This window comes from Salvelinus namaycush, unplaced genomic scaffold, assembly GCF_016432855.1.
Source record: "Salvelinus namaycush isolate Seneca unplaced genomic scaffold, SaNama_1.0 Scaffold6, whole genome shotgun sequence".
NCBI lineage: Eukaryota > Metazoa > Chordata > Actinopteri > Salmoniformes > Salmonidae > Salvelinus > Salvelinus namaycush.
In genome coordinates this window covers 277,695-298,456 of record NW_024061308.1, presented here as the reverse complement: position 1 = coordinate 298,456, position 20,762 = coordinate 277,695, and the positions used below count along the sequence as shown (strand labels likewise).

The 20,762-nt window shown below is 43.9% G+C and overlaps 1 protein-coding gene across 1 annotated transcript in view; it reads left to right on the top strand.

Annotated features, from left to right (window-relative positions):
* Positions 1-20,762, top strand: part of LOC120042006 (lysine-specific demethylase 7B-like) — a 50,707-nt gene that overhangs the window by 16,341 nt on the left and 13,604 nt on the right. The window contains exons 2-4 of the mRNA XM_038986881.1: positions 7,443-7,528; positions 7,938-8,055; positions 14,759-14,919. Coding sequence (XP_038842809.1) covers positions 7,443-7,528; positions 7,938-8,055; positions 14,759-14,919 — 365 coding nt within the window. The remainder of the gene's footprint in view (positions 1-7,442; positions 7,529-7,937; positions 8,056-14,758; positions 14,920-20,762) is intronic.

The following is a 20,762-nucleotide window of genomic DNA, read 5'->3' as shown; positions in this document are numbered from 1 at the left end:
TGTCCACTAGCATTATCCACCAACATTCAGCTTTGTCTAGAATACCGTAAGGTGCAGAGGAATGGGGCTGCAGCTTCAGTCAGCCTGTGTAGGTGTGTGAGCAGAGGTGTTGTACAGTAAGACTCTGAATGCTGCCAGTGTGTCTGCTGTCACCATGGAGACATCTTTGTTGTGCCACCATAAGGCTCGGTGATGCACAGGGTATCCTTCTGCCTCTGACAGATTGCTTTATTTGTTTGGAATCGCTTCTCAAGGCAGAAGCCAGGGGGAAATATGGAGTGAAACATTTTTGACAGGCCAGCGAGGGCTGAAGTAGGGTGGCCATTGGTGCTTCATAAGTGAACCCACCCAGGTGTTTGCACATTCACAATGTTAACTTGATAACCCACACTAACCCTGCTCTCCAAGATTCTCTTGTGCACCATCTGACACAAACCTGTTTCTTCTAGCTGAATTTTGGAACCATTTCCTCATGGTTACTACTAATAAAGACAGACACAATGAACCTCTGGCTGCACATCTGACTAATGAACAACACCACTCAGACAAGACGGCAGGTCTCTTTAGAGTGGAGGCAATGAGGCGACGGATCGTCAATCTGTCAGTGGGCTCTTGTGCAGAAGAAGAGGATTTCACCCTCATTGGCTCCCTATCTATCTCTGGAGTGCTGCTTAGTTATGTATCTTGCTAGTGCTGCTTGAATCCCCCCTCTCTCTTGGCAGGTAGTCACCCATTATCTCCTTTTCATGCACCGACCATCACACTCTGGAGGGATTTAGGCATTTTAAGGCATGACTCATGCAGCCAGGGGTCAACAGTAATGCACTTGTTTCTGTTTTCTCTCTGGCTAAGATGGCCATACATGAGTGTTTCTTGAAATGTAATCTTTATCCTTGGTATTTTATCAGTATAATTGATCTTTTAATGGGATCATCCACCAGAACACCCCTGCTTCACATTCTATTCAAAATAATACTAATGCGCAGCCAGGACTGTTTTTGTGTCATCTCTAGTCTTTGTTTTTGCCGAAGATGATCTCTCCCTCCCACAACCACAATGGTGCAATACAACTGCAACAGTCTGGTGTGTGTAGTCTATGTAGGAAAACGCAACAGCAGCCATGCAAGGTGCAAATCCAACAGACTGTAAGTGGGAGTAAGAAGTATCTGTGTTATAAAGGATATTCAAAACCTTTTTTGTACCTGGTGCATCTCTCACGATGATGATGAATAGACTACTGCTCCTGGGAGCAGGCTAGACTCCCAGGAATGATCATCTATTGAGGGTTTAATGAATGGGAGAGACTGGGGGTAACCATGGCGCCAGAAAAGAGCAGAGCTCACCTCTGGATCCCCATCACATGCTCATTGCTCCCATCATGCTCCATGCTTTGTCTGCCTCTGTAAGCTCTCTGATTACTCCCTCTCACTGAGGTAGTGATCTAGCTGTGTGTTTGGCTTCCTGCTGCTAAAGAATCCCAGCCACAGGAGTGATCTGCATGTCCTCCCTGAGAAAGTTGCATAATTTCACTCCATATCCGAAGAGGAGATGAGAACAAAGGCAGAATGGTATAGCCTAGTAACAGAAGCACGTCACTAGCTCTGGTTGGTGGTGAGCCAGACAGGGTGTTGAGTACAGTATTGTCTGTGGTTGCGGTTTATTTATTTGCCCCTTACGGTGGGAAACCATATCCTATTTTGATTTGTTCTGTTGCTCTTCTTGTAGGATATAGGTCTACTCTTTCTACTCTGTTGCTTAGCCAAACTGCCTTGTTGTCTTCTCCCCTTTCATAGTACAGTAAAATTGTTAGTGCATTTTCCTCTTATGCCCAGCCTAATACTTACCCATTGGGAGTAAGATCCCCACTTCATCCTTTGAACCAGCCTGAATGCCCTACACTAGGTCAGGAATTCCTTTCAGTGTGACATACATACCTACTGCTGGCCTGGTGACTCATGCGTTTCCTGAGAGAGTGGTGGTTTCATCATTAGCCTGCTCCGCAAACAATTTGAGCTGCGAATTGTTAATAGCTCTGTGTCTTTCACACTCCGCAATAGAGTGATTGGAAGTAGTGGAATGGAAAAATATAGGGCCCATTATTCTGATGCATGACTGCAGTCATAACGTAAGGAGAAGGGGTGTGGGTTGTAGTTGGTTCTGTAAAGTCTCTCTGAGCCAAACATTCTCAACAACACACACTGTCACTGTATGATTTAGTTACCAGTGTTCGGGGGGCAAGATGTGGACTAGCTGAAATAAGATGACAAATCAGTGGTGGTGTCAAGACACTGACTCTCTTTTCATGGCATTGTTAAAATACACAAAATCAAATCCAAGTTTATTTGTCACGTGCGCCGAATACAACAGGTGTAGACCTTACAATGAAATACTTACTTACAGGCTCTAACCAATAGTGCAAAAAAGGTATTAGGTGAACAATGGGTATGTAAAGAAATAAAACAACAGTAAAAAGACAGGCTATATACAGTAGAGAGGCTAAATACAGACAGCGGTTAGTCAGGCTGATTGAGGTAGTATGTACATGTAGATATGGTTAAAGTGACTATGCATATATGATGAACAGAGAGTAGCAGTAGCGTAAAAGAGGGGTTGGCGGGTGGTGGATGGGACACAATGCAGATAGCCCGGTTAGCCAATGTGCGGGAACACTGGTAACCTTTATTGATGTTACAGGTGAAGTGGGTTAAAAAAGCGTGGGTGAGGCCTAAATCCTATGGCCATCCCAGAGGCAGGCCGCTTTTCTGACATAATGGTTCTGATTTGTTTACGGCTTCCCTTGTATCCTGCAATCACGCTCAGATCAAAGCAGGTATCAGCTAGAGCTGCTCCCAGGCTCTCCTCTCGGCACTGCTCCCAGGTTCTCCTCTCGGCACTGCTCCCAGGTTCTCCTCTCGGCACTGCTCCCAGGTTCTCCTCTCGGCACTGCTCCCAGGTTCTCCTCTCGGCACTGCTCCCAGGTTCTCCTCTCGGCACTGCTCCCAGGCTCTCCTCTCGGCACTGCTCCCAGGTTCTCCTCTCGGCACTGCTCCCAGGTTCTCCTCTCGGCACTGCTCCCAGGTTCTCCTCTCGGCACTGCTCCCAGGTTCTCCTCTCGGCACTGCTCCCAGGTTCTCCTCTCGGCACTGCTCCCAGGCTCTCCTCTCGGCACTGCTCCCAGGTTCTCCTCTCGGCACTGCTCCCAGGCTCTCCTCTCGGCACTGCTCCCAGGCTCTCCTCTCGGCACTGCTCCCAGGCTCTCCTCTCGGCACTGCTCCCAGGTTCTCCTCTCGGCACTGCTCCCAGGCTCTCCTCTCGGCACTGCTCCCAGGCTCTCCTCTCGGCACTGCTCCCAGGCTCTCCTCTCGGCACTGCTCCCAGGCTCTCCTCTCGGCACTGCTCCCAGGCTCTCCTCTCGGCACTGCTCCCAGGCTCTCCTCTCGGCACTGCTCCCAGGCTCTCCTCTCGGCACTGCTCCCAGGTTCTCCTCTCGGCACTGCTCCCAGGTTCTCCTCTCGGCACTGCTCCCAGGTTCTCCTCTCGGCACTGCTCCCAGGTTCTCCTCTCGGCACTGCTCCCAGGCTCTCCTCTCGGCACTGCTCCCAGGCTCTCCTCTCGGCACTGCTCCCAGGTTCTCCTCTCGGCACTGCTCCCAGGCTCTCCTCTCGGCACTGCTCCCAGGCTCTCCTCTCGGCACTGCTCCCAGGCTCTCCTCTCGGCACTGCTCCCAGGCTCTCCTCTCGGCACTGAGCAGAAGCTGTTTGTTTTCAGCCTGTCGGCCGGTCCTCTCCTCCCCCCTAACCTGCGCTCCACTCTCGGTGACTTCATGGATGCCCCCTACCACCATTGCCCCAGGCTAGGCCAAACACAGCCCTCAAACATCTGGAGCCACAACTCAGCCCGTGTCTGAGGTTAAACCACAACACCATGGGGGGGACCACTCAGTTATTCTCCAGGCATAGGAGGGTAACTCGCGTCTAAACTCAACGATTCACGATGGAGTTGAGCGGCGACTAGTGTGGACGTCACATAAAAGGAAGTTATCAAAAATGACTGATTTCAGCACCCAAAGAAAAGCCCGCAATTACACACATTGTCGCTATGACGTCAGAGCGCCAGTCCGCCCACGTTAGTCGCCGCTCAACAAATTTTCAGTTTTATTCGGTTTTGTGACTTTTCAATGTCCATATATTCCTGCTATTTTAGGTTGACAGGGGGTCTGCCTGTGTTACCCTCAGCGTTGTGAATGAAAGTCTTCCGTTCTGTTCATTTCATGCTTGCTGCATTGCATAGCGCTGCTCTGGAAGTGATGGGAATTCTCCAGCTGAGTGAGTGGCATAGATCTAGGTCTCACTGCACTGAGGGGGTTGAAGTTGTCTTAACTTCCCCTTGGCAACTGTTTCCATAGCTGGAACCAGTGGAACCCTCTGGAGATCATTTCTCTCCAGGCTTATGAGGCGCTGAGGCAAGTTGGTTTAACACTTAAAACAGCTAATTTCTTTTGAATAGTGCCTAAGGTAGCCTAGTCAAAATGACTTGTGGAATATGATGTCCTTATGTGACATTGGATTGGGATGACAGGATGTTCTGTATATGAAAGGAAGTGAGCTGAAACCTTTTTTTATAGCTTCTTTATGTGATTTGGAGAAAGCCTTGTTAAATCAAATCAAATTTTATTTGTCACATACACATGGTTAGCAGATGTTAATGCAAGTGTAGCGAAATGCTTGTGCTTCTAGTTCCGACAATGCAGTAATAACCAACGAGTAATCTAACCTAACAATTTCACAACAACTACCTTATACACACAAGTGTAAAGGAATGAAGAATATGTACATAAAAATATATGAATGAGTGATGGTACAGAATGGCATAGGCAAGATGCAGTAGATGGTATCGAGTACAGTATATACATATGAGATGAGTAATGTAGGGTATGTAAACATTATATGAAGTGGCATTGTTTAAAGTGGCTAGTGATACATTTTTCATACATTTTTACATTATTAAAGTGGCTAGAGATTTGAGTCAGTATGTTGGCAGCAGCCACTCAATGTTAGTGATGGCTGTTTAACAGTCTGATGGCCTTGAGATAGAAGCTGTTTTTCAGTCTCTCGGTCCCTGCTTTGATGCACCTGTACTGACCTCGTCTTCTGGATGATAGCGGGGTGAACAGTCAGTGGCTCGGGTGGTTGTTGTCCTTGATGATCTTTATGGCCTTCCTGTGGCATCGGGTGGTGTAGGTGTCCTGGAGGGCAGGTAGTTTGCCCCCGGTGATGCGTTGTGCAGACCTCACTACCCTCTGGAGAGCCTTTACGGTTGTGGGCGGAGCAGTTGCCGTACCAGGCGGTGATACAGCCCGACAGGATGCTCTCGATTGTGCATCTGTAAAAGTTTGTGAGTGCTTTTGGTGACAAGCCAAATTTCTTCAGCCTCCTGAGCTTGAATAGGCGCTGCTGCGCCTTCTCCACGCTGTCTGTGTGGGTGGACCAATTCAGTTTGTCCGTGATGTGTACGCCGAGGAACTTAACTTACTACCCTCTCCACTACTGTCCCGTCGATGTGGATAGGGGGTGCTCCCTCTGTCCCTCTGTTTCCTGAAGTCCACGATCATCATCTTTGTTTTGTTGATGTTGAGTGTGAGGTTATTTTCCTGACACCACAGTCAGAGGGCCCTCACCTCCTCCCTGTAGGCCGTCTCGTTGTTGGTAATCAAGCCTACCACTGTAGTGTTGTCTGCAAACTTGATGATTGAGTTGGAGGCGTGCATGGCCACGCAGTCGTGGGTGAACAGGGAGTACAAGAGAGGGCTCAGAACGCACCCTTGTGGGGCCCCAGTGTTGAGGATCAGCGGGGTGGAGATGTTGTTACCTACCCTCACCACCTGGGGGCGGCCCGTCAGGAAGTCCAGTACCCAGTTGCACAGGGCGGGGTCGAGACCCAGGGTCTCAAGCTTGATGACGAGTTTGGAGGGTACTATGGTGTTAAATGCTGAGCTGTAGTCAATGAACAGCATTTTGACATAGGTATTCCTCTTGTCCAAATGGGTTAGGGCAGTGTGGTTGCGATTGCGTCGTCTGTGGACCTATCGGGGCAGTAGGTTTGATATTGGGGCGGTAGGTTAGATTTGGATTCCTGCCTTCCTGAAGCTGAACACAGATCACAAGTTCAAAGAAGACAACTTTGACACTTCCCATTCGTACCTGCCTACTACAGATGGCTGTTGATGTGTATCGTAGTTGGTTGACCACTCGGCTGGATCCCTTTTTGAATGAGAGGGGAAGTATTCATAATTTGCAACAGTTATGTATTTACAATATCAAAGGGACAGCTAATGACTGACAAAGAATAATAGGAGTGTTGAGGGTGATGTTGGATCACTTCCTAACTTTAAACTATACTTAACATAAATATAAACGCAACATGGAAAGTGTTGGTCCCATGTTTCATGAGCTGAAATAAAAGATCCCAGAAATGTTTCATACACACAAAACCCTTATTTCATTAAAATGTTATGCACATATTTGTTTACATCCCTGTTAGTGAGCATTTCTCATTTTCCAAGATAATCCATCCATCTGACAGCTGTGGCATATCAAGAAGCAGATTTAAACAGCAGTATCATTACACAGGTGCACCTTGTGCTGGGGACAATAAAAGGCCACTCTAAATGTGCAGTTTTGTCACACAACACAATGCCACAGATGTCTCAAGCTTTGAGGGAGTGTGCAATTGGCATGCTGACTGCAGGAATGTTCACCAGAGCTGTTGGCAGAGAATTTAATGTCCATTTCTCTACCATAAGCCGTCTCCAACGTTTTTTTTTATAGAATTTGGTATTATATCCAACCGGCCTCACAACCGCAGCCCAGGACCTCCACATCCGGCTTCTTCAATTGCGGGATCGCCTGAGACCAGCCGATGAAACTGAGGAGTATTTTTGTCTGTGGGGAGAGACTCCATTCTGATTGGCTGGGCCTGGCTCCCTCGTGGGTGGGCTTATGCCCACCCATGGATGTGAAATCTGTAGATTAGGAATTTATTTCAATTGACTGATTTCTGATAGACCGCTGCGCCACTCAGGAGCCCTAAGGCACTGCATCTCAGTGCTAGAGGCGTGCGTCACTACAGACACCCTGGTTCGATTCCAGGCTGTATCACAACCGGCCGTTATTGGGTGTCCCATAGGGCGGCGCACAATTGGCCCGGCGGCGTCCGGGTTTGGCCTGCTGTAGGCCGTCATTGTAAATAAGAATTTGTTCTTAACTGGCTTGCCTGGTTAAATAAAAATAAAATAAAAATAACTCAGTAAAATCTTAGAAATTGTTGTTTTATCTTTGTTCAGTATATATTTTCTAGAGATATGAAGTGGAATTTTGTGTTGAGTATGTGCTTATTTCCTATAACTGAGTCTAAAATGTCTCCTTTTTCTCTTCTTGCCCCAGCTGTGTCCAAGTGGAAGAGCACCATGCCGTCGACATCGATGTTTACCACTGTCCCAACTGTGATGTCCAACACGGACCCTGCTTGAGTAAGTACCACCCCACCACCACGCACTCTGTCTCTCTGCATTACTCCAGCACGGTTCATTTTAATTGCTATTTGGGGAATAGTTGCCTGTCAAGTAGATGTCTACCCTTTTCTCTCTTTATGGTCTAAAGTGGGTCTGACCTCCCAGAGCGTACGGAGGGGGGCATTATTAGAGTAATTCAATGGCGGGGTAATCATCAAATTGAGATTGAACATGGCCCTCGTTCGTCTGCGGAGGACGTGGGCTTTATGGGCTTGTGAAACGGTTTATGGAGACGATCCATAACTCAAGGCTTTCATGTTCCTCAGACACTTAAGTAGCTAGTCTAGCTCTGTGTAGTATCTACTGTGATCATGGAGTCTCTGAATGTTCAAGAGTTTAACAATTAATTGTTGCCTTATCTTTACAGTGAAAAAGCGTATCAACTGGCACCGGCACGACTACACAGAGCCTGACGATGGCAGCAGGCTAGTGCAGGCGGGGACCTCTGTGTTTGTACGAGAGCTGCAGAACAGGCCCTTTCCCAGGTACTGAAGGAGCCAAGATACCAGCCACCAGCAGGCCTGACACCCCTGTGACCAAGCCACAGATGCACACACAAGTTCACCACATAGCAGTGAGTCCCAGGTTCACACCCTGAGTTGAAAACCAGTGTTTTCCTGGTGTGGTCTGGGCATTGCACTGAACCACCATGAACTGGGCTCTTGCCCCTTAGTGACATATTTCAAAGACAAACTCAACTCTTACAAAAAATGCAAGAGGCTACAGATCTGTAGGTAAACACCCCCGTCCTGCCACCCTGGATCCCTTTTCCCCAGAGCCGAAGATCCAAATCCCGTTCTGCCCATGTGTTTCTTTACCTCGACTTTACGCACACATTTTTGTGGTCACTGTCGCTTCACGTTTCTCACTGTCAATCGTGAGTGATAATTCTTTACGTTTTTTACCTGTGAAACGTCCATGCAGTAGCTGCATGCCAACCATGCAATCATATTCAAATGCATTTTAGATCTTCTTGCGTCTTAGTGTTGTTTGGAATTATGTACAGTGAGAGAATTTAAGGGCAGATGGTGTTAACAAACTGTAGCATAGCCTACCTGTGTTTAGTTTCAAAGCACATATTTTGGCTAGTGGTGCGCACTGTTGAGTTTTGGCTACGAGAGAGAAATGTGACCATTATCACAATCATCCTAAAATCTCATAAGGAATGAGGTGGTGTTTTTTTGTCTTCCAGTAACATTATACTATGCTATTATATTCGGTTTTGTTATGTAGAACACTATCATTATGTGATCTTGTAGACATTGATTCAGCTTTGATCAAACTTTATTAAGCAAGCACCGTTCACCAGAGTAGCCTGTTCTGTACGAGTAGAGCAGAGACTGTGCGTAAATTAGAGAATCCTGCACATGCGCAGAAGCTTTGGGACCTTTAGCTGTAGGGAAGAGGGCTCCAGAAAAGTTGGATCCGCAGCTGCATCTAATGTTGTGTTCGTAACCAAGTGGGAGGTGGGAATTTACCAGTTGGATGCATTTACGTTCTTTTTAAACTCGTTGAGAAATGCCAATTTGCTAATGGCCTCAAGCTGCGTAAACCATAAACTAAAAGTACAACTATCATGCTTGTTAACAATTTGTGTTAAACATATTAATAGATTGCTTTTTATAAATAATGTTTTGTTGCATTTAACTGCCGGAGATGCTATTATCGAGGTAATTTCCTTAGTAGGTGAGGTCAGAGGTCAGCATGTGGGAGCTCAGGATGATGGATGAGTTTCCCACTAGTAATTACCTGTTGGAGGGCTGTTCAAGTGGATTTTTCACAGTTGTATGTGGTAAATTCCCACTTCTCACATGGTTACGAGCGCAGCATAAACACTGCAGTGGTGCCTACTTTGACAGCTGTAATAGGTCATAGAAAACTATGACAACAGACCAACCATCAACAGACCACCTTCATGTATTCAGCCTGTGGCCCTTGAATGTGAATACATGAAGGATGATTGGTCAACACACTCCACGAATGCATCTACTTAAAAAGAGTCAAATCAGGCTGTACCGGAGCGCAAAGTCTGTGAACAAAAGGCACCTGAATCGCTTCTTCCCCCAAGCCATAAGACTGCTGACAGTGAATCAAATGGCTACACGGACTATTTGCATTGACCCCCTTTTTATTTGCACTGACTCTCTCTTGCACCGGCTTTATGCACACTCACTGGACTACCCACACACTCACACATACTACACTGACACTCCAACACACACGTGTGTAAATTTATACCCACACACACGTTCACACACACACACACACATGCATATTGACGTCCCCTCCACACATACACACACTTTCACACTCTTCACATGCTGCTACTGTTTATTATCTATCCTGATTGCCTAGTCACTTTTACCCCTACTTACAGTGCCTTTGGAAAGTATTCAGACCTCGACTTTTCCCACATTTTGTTACGTTACAGCCTTATTTTAAAATTGATTAAATTGTTTTTTTCCCTCATCAATCTACACACAAGACCACATGACAAATCAAAAACAGGTTTTTAGAAATTGTTGCTCATTTAAAATTATCACATTTACATAACTATTCAGACTCTTTACTCAGTACTTTGTTGAAGCACCTTTGGCAGCGATTACAGGCTCAAGTCTTCTTGGGTATGACGCTACAAGCTTGGCACACCTGTATTTGGGGAGTTTCTCCCATTCCTCTCTGCAGATCCTCTTAAGCTCTGCCAGGTTGGATGGGGAGCGTTGCTGTACAGCTTTTTTCAGGTCTCTCCAGAGATGTTCGATCGGGTGCAAGTCCGTGCTATGGCTGGGCCACTCAAGGACATTCAGAGACTTGTCCCGAAGCCACTCCTGCGTTGTCTTGGCTGTGTGCTTAGGGTCGTTGTCCTGTAGCAAGGTAAACGTTCACCCCAGTCTGAGGTCTTGAGCACTCTGGAGCAGGTTTTCATCAAGGATTTCTCTCTGTACTTTGCTCTGTTCATCTTTCCCTCAATCCTGACTAGTCTCCCAGTCCCTGCTGCTGAAAAACAACCCCACAGCATGATGCTGCCACCACACTTCACTGTAGGGATGGTGCCAGGTTTCTTCCAGATGTGACGCTTGGCATTCAGGCCAAAGAGTTCAATCTTGGTTTCATCAGACCAGAGAATCTTGTTTCTCATGGTCTGAGATTCTTTAGGTGCCTTTTGGCAAACTCCAAGCATGCTGTCACGTCTTTTACTGAGGAGTGACTTCCATATGGCCACTCTACAATAATGGCCTTATTGGTGGAGTGTTGCAGAGATGGTTGTCCTTCTAGGAAGTCTTGGTAGTTCCAAACTTCTTCCATTTTAAGAATGATGGAGGCCACTGTGTTCTTGGGGACCTTCAATGCTGTAGACATGTTTTGGTACCCTTCCCCAGATCTGTGCCTCGACACAATCCTGTCTCGGAGCTCTACAGACAATTAATTCGACCTCATGGCTTGGTTTTTGCTCTGACATGTACTGTCAACTGTCAACTGTGGGACCTTCTCTAGATGTGTGTGCATTTCCAAATCATGTCCAATCATTTGAATTTACCACAGGTGGTCTCCAAGTTGTAGAAACATCTCAAGGATGATCAATGGAAACAGGATTCATCTGACCTCAATTTTGAGTCTCGTAGCAAAGGGAATACTTATGTAAATAAGGTATTTCTGTTTTTAACCTGTTTTCGCTTTGTCATTATGGGGTATTGTGTGTAGATTGAGGATTTGTATTTATTATATTTTAGAATAAGACTAACTTAACAAAATGTAGAAAGAGTCAAGGAGTCTGAATACTTTCCGAAGGCACTGTAATTATCAGACTCAAGTTACAAATGCTGGTAAACACTAATATATTTAACTTATATTTTTTTCACTAAAATAGTACAGTCGTGGCCAAAAGTTGAGAATGACACAAATATACATTTTCATAAAATCTGCTGCCTCAGTTTGTATGATGCCAATTTGCATATACTCCAGAATGTTATGAAGAGTGATCAGATGAATTGCAATTAATTGCAAAGTCCCTCTTTGCCATGCAGATGAACTGAAACCCCCAAAAACAGTTCCACTGCATTTCAGCCCTGCCACAAAAGGACCAGCTGACAGCATGTCAGTGATTCTCTCGTTAACACAGGTGTGAGTGTTGACGAGGACAAGGCTGGAGATCACTCTGTCATGCTGATTGAGTTCGAATAACAGACTGGAAGCTTCAAAAGGAGGCTGGTGCTTGGAATCATTGTTCTTCCTCTGTCAACCATGGTTACCTGAAAGGAAACACGTGCCGTCATCATTGCTTTGCAAAAAAAGGGCTTCACAGGCAAGGATATTGCTGCCAGTAAGATTGCACCTAAATCAACCATTTATCAGATCATCAAGAACTTCAAGGAGAGCGGTTCAATTGTTGTGAAGAAGGCTTCAGGGCGCCCTAGAAAGTCCAGCAAGCACCAGGACCGTCTCCTAAAGTTGATTCAGCTGCGGAATCGGGGCACCACCAGTACAGAGCTTGCTCAGGAATGGCAGCAGGCAGGTGTGAGTGCATCTGCACGCACAGTGTGGCGAAGACTTTTGGAGGATGGCCTGGTGTCAAGAAGGGAAGCAAAGAAGCCACTTCTCTCCAGGAAAAACATCAGGGACGGACTGATATTCTGCAAAAGGTACAGGGATTGGACTGCTGAGGACTGGGGTAAAGTCATTTTCTCTGATGAATCCCCTTTCTGATTGTTTGGGGCATCCTTGAAAAAAGCTTGTCCGGAGAAGACAAGGTGAGCGCTAACATCAGTCCTGTGTTATGCCAACAGTAAAGCATCCTGAGACCATTCATGTGTGGGGTTGCTTCTCAGCCAAGGGAGTGGGCTCACTCACAATTTTGCCTAAGAACACAGCCATGAATAAAGAATGGCACCAACACATCCTCCGAGAGCAACTTCTCCCAACCATCCAGGAACAGTTTGGTGACGAACAATGCCTTTTCCAGCATGATGGAACACCTTGCCATAAGGCAAAAGTGATAACTAAGTGGCTCAGGGAACAAAACATCGATATTTTGGGTCCATGGCCAGGAAACTCACCAGACCTTAAACCCATTGAGAACTTGTGGTCAATCCTGAAGAGGTGGGTGGACAAACAAAAACCCACAAATTCCGACAAACTCCAAGCATTGATTATGCAAGAATGGGCTGCCATCAGTCAGGATGTGGGCCAGAAGTGAATTTGACAGCATGCCAGGGCGGATTGTAGAGGTCTTGAAAAAGAAGGGTCAACACTGCAAATATTTCAAACTTCATGTAATTGTCAATAAAAGCCTTTGACACTTATGAAATGCTTGTAATTATATTTCAGTATTCCATAGTGACATCTGACAAAAGTATCTAAAGACACTGAAGCAGCAAACTTTGGAAATTATTATTTGTGTCATTCTCAAAACTTTTGGCCACGACTGTACACTGGGCCTTTACTGTATTAGTGGACCGATATAGACGTCTTCATCACGGGCACAAAAAACATCTGCAAAAATTGCAACACCCCCACCCCAACTACTTCCTGCAGCCGTGGTTATTGTTATTTTATTGTGTTACTATTACATAAAAATAAAAAAATCTTACTTTTTCACTTTGGTTGGTTAAAACTTCTTATGGCTGCAGGGGCAGTATTGAGTAGCTTGGATGAAAGGTGCACAAAGGTGCCCAGAGTAAACGGCCTGTTCCTCAGTCATAGTTGCTAATATATGCATATTATTATTAGTAGTATTGGATAGAAAACACTCTGAAGTTTCAAAAACTGTTTGAATTATGTCTGTGAGTATCACAGAACTCATATGGCAGGCAAAAACCTGAGAAGAAATCCAACCAGGAAGTGAGAAATCTGAGGTTGGTCGATTTTCAACTCATCGCCTATTGAATACACAGTAGGATATGGATCTCTTTGCACTTCCTACGGCTTCCACTAGATGTCAACAGTCTGTAGAACCTCGAATGAAGCTTCTACTGTGATGTGGAGCCGGATGGGAGCTGTTCGAGTCAGTGGTCTGGCAGAGAGCCAGGTCCTGGTCACGCGCATTTCACATGATAGGGACCTGCGTTCCATTACTTCTTATAGACACAAAGGAATTCTCCGGTTGGAACGTTATTGAATATTTATGATAACATCCTAAAGATTGATTCTATACTTAGTTTGACAAGTTTCTTCGACCTGTAATATAACTTTTTGAAGTTTTCGTCCGACGTTCGGCTGGACCTGCACAAGCGTTTGGATTTGTTTACCAAACACGCTAACAAAAATAGCTATTTGGACATAAATGATGGACATTACCGAACAAAACGAACATTTATTGTGGAAGTGGGAGTCCTGGGAGTGCATTCCGACGAAGATCAGCAAAGGTAAGTGAAGATTTATAATGCTTTTTATGAGTTTTGTTGACTGCACAATTTGGCGGGTAACTGTATGGCTTACTTTTGTGGCTGAACGCTGTTCTCAGATTATTGTGCTTTTGCCGAAAGCTTTTTGAAATCTGACACAGCGGTTGCATTAAGAACAAGTGTATCTTTAATTCTATGTAAAACATGTATCTTTCATCAAAGTTTATGATGAGTATTTCTGTTATTTGATGTGGCTCTCTGCAATTTCTCAGGATATTTTGGAGGCATTTCTGAACATGGCGCCAATGTAAACGGAGGTTTTTGAATATAAATATGAACTTAATCGAACAAAACATATATGTATTGTGTAACATAAAGTCCTATGAGTGTCATCTGATGAAGATCATCAAAGGTTAGTGATTCATTTTATCTCTATTTCTGCTTTTTGTGACTCCTGTCTTTGGCTGGAAAAATAGCTGTGTTTTTCTGTGATTTTGCGGTGACCTAACATAATCGTTTGTGGTGCTTTCGCTGTAAAGCCTATTTGAAATCGGACACTTTGGTGGGATTAACAACAAGATTACGTTTTAAAATGGTATAAGATACATGTATGTTTGAGGAATTTTAATTATGAGATTTCTGTTGTTTGAATTTGGCGCCCTGCACTTTCACTGGCTGTTGTCATATCATCCCGTTAACGGGATTGCAGCCATAAGAAGTTTTAAGGGCTCGTGTTGTAAGCATTTCACGGTAAAGTCTACACCTGTTGTATTTGGCGCATGTGACCAATAAAATGTTATTTGATCAGATGTATTCGTATAAATGACCCCTCTTTCCTTTGTTGCAGTGCGGCTGAGATCCTGGTGCAGATGCAGGGGCATCAGGTAACACAGAAGTACCTGGAGAAGCAGGGCTTCAGCTACCCCATCGCCGTTCCCCAACTAGGCGGACTGGGTCTCAAGCTGCCCCCCTCCAGCTTCTCTGTCAGGGATGTGGAGGAGTATGTTGGTAAGAAGAGAATATTTTAAGAATCGATCACAGTGTGCTGTTTTGGTGCCTTTTTGATTTGAGTACATTAACTGTAACATATTTATTTTCAGAACTTGCCCATTTTCAAAGGAATTGGGTCAGTGTGCTAATATATGTTTTCTATGAACACAAGCTCTCTAGACATTTCTGGATCATTTACCACTGAGGGAGATGTTAAATCGAATGTGTTTATTAATGAGATGCTAGCTCAGCATCTTGTTGAGGATTTAGGATTAATATTTAAGTGCTTGCTGTGTAACCTGTCTGTACATTACTGTAACTTAATGTGCCTCGGGGCCATCTCAGGTAAACGAGCTGGGAGGTTTACTTGGTCCGTCTTTTTACATATTACATTAAAGGTAGAGTCAGTGAAATGATGTTGCCATGAGCAGCACCCCATATATTGAGATGAGTGAGATGCAAGACTTTTCTCTCACACGGTCACACACAGTATCTGCACATGTGCACGGTGGAGGTTTAACACTGCAACAGGACTCTTACTGATCTTGCGGGTCCCGAGCGATTCCGGCAGGAATGGGAGTGAAGTTCTAGAGTCAAGTTTGGGACCGGATCGACAGTCAACAGGAACGGGCAGTACAGGAATAGGTATACACTGAGTTTTAAATTTCTTTGGAAAAATAAATGAATCTATACAAAATAAATGCTTATTTCCCCCCTCCCCCTTCCGTCGGCTCACTCTCGCGCCTCGCTCCAGTTTTAGCCAGTGACTACTTTACCTCAGATGCCAACATAGGCTAAGTCAGTGAATGATGAAGCCTTCAAGAGAGGAGTTGCAGCCAAGGACCTATCATTAACATTAGAGCCAAGGAAAGAGCAATGTTTTAGCTACATTTTATGGTTGTCTTTGACAATGAAGGAACTGAGTACACAGCATGTAAAATGTTTTATAAAAATGCTGTGGTTTAATCAAATGGGCTACCAACCAAACGATGTGGCATAGCTGCTCTAGGCCTTCTCCCAACAACGTTACCGGTCAAGCCCAATTGTTTGCGTATTTTACTAAACCCGTGCCATGTGAGGTGAAGAGTGAAATACAAATAAATTGACTGATGCAGTATTGCCACTGAGTTTTATACTTTTTAAAAAAAATTGTAAGTTCATGTTGTAAGTGTTGGAGCCTAAATATTCATACATTACCTTTCAAAAGTTTGCGGTCACTTAGAAATGTCCTTGTTTTTGAAAGAAAAGCACTTTTTTTTTTTTTCATTTAAAATAACATCAAATTGATCAGAAATACAGTGTAGACATTGTTAATGTTGTTAATGACTTTTGTAGCTGGAAACGGCAGATTTTCTTTTTTAGATTTAAAAAAAATGGAATATCTACATAGGCTTACAGAGGCCCATTATCAGCAACCATCACTCCTGTGTTCCAATGGCACGTTGTGTTAGCTAATCCAAGTTTATCATTTTAAAAGGCTAATTGATCATTAGAAAACCCTTTTGCAATTAGGTTAGCACAGCTGAAAACTGTGCTGAATTAAAGAAGCAATAAAAGTGGCCTTTAGACTATTTATCTGGAGCATCAGCATTTATAGGTTCGATTACATGCTCAAAATGGCCAGAAACAAAGAACTTTCTTCTGTAACTCGTCAGTCTATTCTTGTTCTGAGAAATGAAGGCTATTCCATGCGAGAAATTGTCAAGAAAATTAAGATTTCGTACAATGCTATGTACTACTACATCATCAGTTTTCCTCTTGTCATGTCAGTCATTGCAGACCTTAGAGAGAGCTATTTATTACTTGTCAAAAATGTCCAGGTCAGCTAGCGTTTTTTTAGCTAGGTTTTTTTTTTATCCCATAGATTTTGTAGTAATGTAGTCACTCAAATATCACATGAATACACATTAGACATGACAAAGTGTGTAGCATTGCAGGAAATAAACTTTAAACCTACAACATTGTCTCTCTGCCAACAAGAGAGGTGAGAAGTTTGTGTCATGAACAGTGCTTGTGTCCATAGAAATGTGTGTGCGTGGGGGTGGGGGGTGGGGGCACGGATTGTGCCCTAATGCTGGAAGGGGGACCTGAGTGAAAAAGTGTATTTAGAAAACACTCTTATCCAGAGAAACTTAGTCAGTGCATTTAACTAAGATAGTAAAGACAACCACATATCACAGTTGCATATTGAATAACTGAAATTATTTTAAATACTTCATTTTACACAATAGCCTACATATTTCTGCGAGTAAAAATGAGCACAGGACGGGAGTGATTTTTATCGGGAAGGGGCAGGAACGTTTTGGGGTTATAGAACTGTTGCTGGATCAGAACAATACAGGAAAAATATTCACAGGAATGAATTTTCACTTCCGAGTCAATCTCTAGTGTAGGGGTTCGCTTTACACTGTTCAGTGTGGTAGTCAGTGCACCAAAACAGTGAAGTTGAGCCTCGCACTTCAATGTTCTTAGTTATTGCGGAAATTGACCCACAATGCTGTTTACTTTCTGCATCTACGTCCTATCTCTGAGTCTACCTTTAATCCACCAATAATGAAAACGTGTGTAGATAATGGTGGATTAGTTTACAGAAGACAGTGTTTCATCACCTCTCTCCACAATTGAGTTTGGTACTTATGGAATCCCCTTACTTCCCCAGTACATTATCAGACATCTCAGGTTCATGTCCGGCTAAGTTTTTTTGGGCTCAAATTACGTTCACTCTGCTCCTTCAGTCTACTGCACACACACACAAACACAGAGTGGAGACAAAACCATCTCACTTTTGCAGCTAACCTGAGAAAGTGCAGCACTGGCCATTGTGCCTCTTAGCATGGGAATCATTGTCTCAAGGTTTTTTTATTTAATGCCCACAGTCAGAGTGTGGCAGTGGAACTGTACACTAGAAAGGGTTAATGGTATGCTTTTCCATTGGGGTAATCATGCTCCAAACTCTGATCTCGCTACTATGTCAGAGACTAAATCATTTTGTGCACTGTTCTGTAGGTCTGAACACAATGTTATTTGTCACTGGCAGAAGCACACAGACTTCTCCCAGTAATTCGTTACTCTTCATTCTCAGTGAGATGTTGTGGTCTTTATGGCACTGGGACTCCTGAAAGCTCCTTGGCTTTCAGCTCCTAAGCTGCAATATGTAATTTTTTTCACATTGAAAGATCTACAACACATATTTCTTTCTCATTGAACATCAGTCTAAGAAGCTGAATATCTGTTCTATGTGCGTTATTCTATGATTCCCATTCTTAAGTTTTTTGTTTTTGCATTTTTACTTTTGGTTTTGTACACCAGCTGAAAATACATTATTTTTGGTTAAAGAAAATATATTTCACAGCGGTTTAAATGGTACAATGATTCTCTATACTATACTTGCTTGTTTTGTCACATAAACTGAAATTAGGTGAACTATTAAAATTTTTGCAACCAGGAAATGGCGGTGCGATTTCTGCATAGTGCATCTTTAAGCTAAGCCTGTGGTGTTAAGGTGTCAACCTGACAATCAAATCCAAATGGTCCAGTCAATGAATGGCCGTATTCATGTGTGGGTCTCTTTGGGGGTAGATTAGTCTGAAAATATTTTCTGACATTATTCATTTTGACATATATTTTATTTTTTTAAAGAGACTTTGAGATTCTGTTTTAATGAAAAGCGCTATGTACAGTGGGGCAAAAAAGTATTTAGTCAGCCACCAATTGTGCAAGTTCTCCCACTTAAAAAGATGAGAGAGGCCTGTAATTTTCATCATAGGTACACTTCAACTATGACAGACAAAATGAGGGGGGAAAAATCCAGAAAATCACATTGTAGGATTTTTAATGAATTTATTTGCAAATTATGGTGGAAAATAAGTATTTGGTCACCTACAAACAAGCAAGATTTCTGGCTCTCACAGACCTGTAACTTGTTCTTTAAGAGGCTCCTCTGTCCTCCACTCGTTACCTGTATTAATGGCACCTGTTTGAACTTGTTATCAGTATAAAAGACACCTGTCCACAACCTCAAACAGTTACACTCCAAACTCCACTATGGCCAAGACCAAAGAGCTGTCAAAGGACACCAGAAACAAAATTGTAGACCTGCACCAGGCTGGGAAGACTGAATCTGCAATAGGTAAGCAGCTTGGTTTGAAGAAATCAACTGTGGGAGCAATTATTAGGAAATGGAAGACATACAAGACCACTGATAATCTCCCTCGATCTGGGGCTCCACGCAAGATCTCACCCCGTGGGGTCAAAATGATCACAAGAACGGTGAGCAAAAATCCCAGAACCACACGGGGGGACCTAGTGAATGACCTGCAGAGAGCTGGGACCAAAGTAACAAAGCCTACCATCAGTAACACACTACGCCGCCAGGGACTCAAATCCTGCAGTGCCAGACGTGTCCCCCTGCTTAAGCCAGTACATGTCCAGGCCCGTCTGAAGTTTGCTAGAGAGCATTTGGATGATCCAGAAGAAGATTGGGAGAATGTCATATGGTCAGATGAAACCAAAATAGAACTTTTTGGTAAAAACTCAACTCGTCGTGTTTGGAGGACAAAGAATGCTGAGTTGCATCCAAAGAACACCATACCTACTGTGAAGCATGGGGGTGGAAACATCATGCTTTGGGGCTGTTTTTCTGCAAAGGGACCAGGACGACTGATCCGTGTAAAGGAAAGAATGAATGGGGCCATGTATCGTGAGATTTTGAGTGAAAACCTCCTTCCATCAGACATTTTACATTTACATTTAAGTCATTTAGCAGACGCTCTTATCCAGAGCGACTTACAAATTGGAAAGTTCATACATATACATATCAGCAAGGGCATTGAAGATGAAACGTGGCTGGGTCTTTCAGCATGACAATGATCCCAAACACACCGCCCGGGCAACGAAGGAGTGGCTTCGTAAGAAGAATTTCAAGGTCCTGGAGTGGCCTAGCCAGTCTCCAGATCTCAACCCCATAGAAAATCTTTGGAGGGAGTTGAAAGTCCGTGTTGCCCAGCAACAGCCCCAAAAACATCACTGCTCAAGAGGAGATCTGCATGGAGGAATGGGCCAAAATACCAGCAACAGTGTGTGAAAACCTTGTGAAGACTTACAGAAAACGTTTGACCTCTGTCATTGCCAACAAAGGGTATATAACAAAGTATTGAGAAACTTTTGTTATTGACAAAATACTTATTTTCCACCATAATTTGCAAATAAATTCATTAAAAATCCTACAATGTGATTTTCTGGATTTTTTTTTTCTAATTTTGTCTGTCATAGTTGAAGTGTACCTATGATGAAAATTACAGGCCTCATCTTTTTAAGTGGGAGAACTTGCACAATTGGTGGCTGACTAAATACTTTTTTGCCCCACTGTACATTTATTATATTCACAATAATGTTTAAATGCTTCATAACAATCCAAGCATTCACCACAGGCCAGCTGCCCAGCTAATCAATTTAGCTCATTGGGCACTCTGCCTGCTAGGCCCAGTAAGATATTGTATTGAAAAATGTGTTTTCCATGCCATCTCTCCATTTTAGCCTAATGGCAAACCTGTTGTAAATCAGCTATTGCCCTTTTCGGAGCATGGTTGTTACATCACACTATCCAAGCACTTCAGACCTGGTACTAAGAAAGCCTCATCTATTCTCCAGGAAACCTGTGCTTCTGGTCCCTGACTGGTACTGGATGAAAAGATTGATGAAGAGATCATAATTGCTTATATGAGGACCATAAATATTTGCCTAGGACATTTGTGGCTGGAGAGATTTATTGACCCCACTTGTTGTTGGTCATACTACGCCCAGGCAGCGCCCTTCCCCATTTGTACACAGGTGCTCTCCTGGCTGTTCTGTATGTGAGGCTG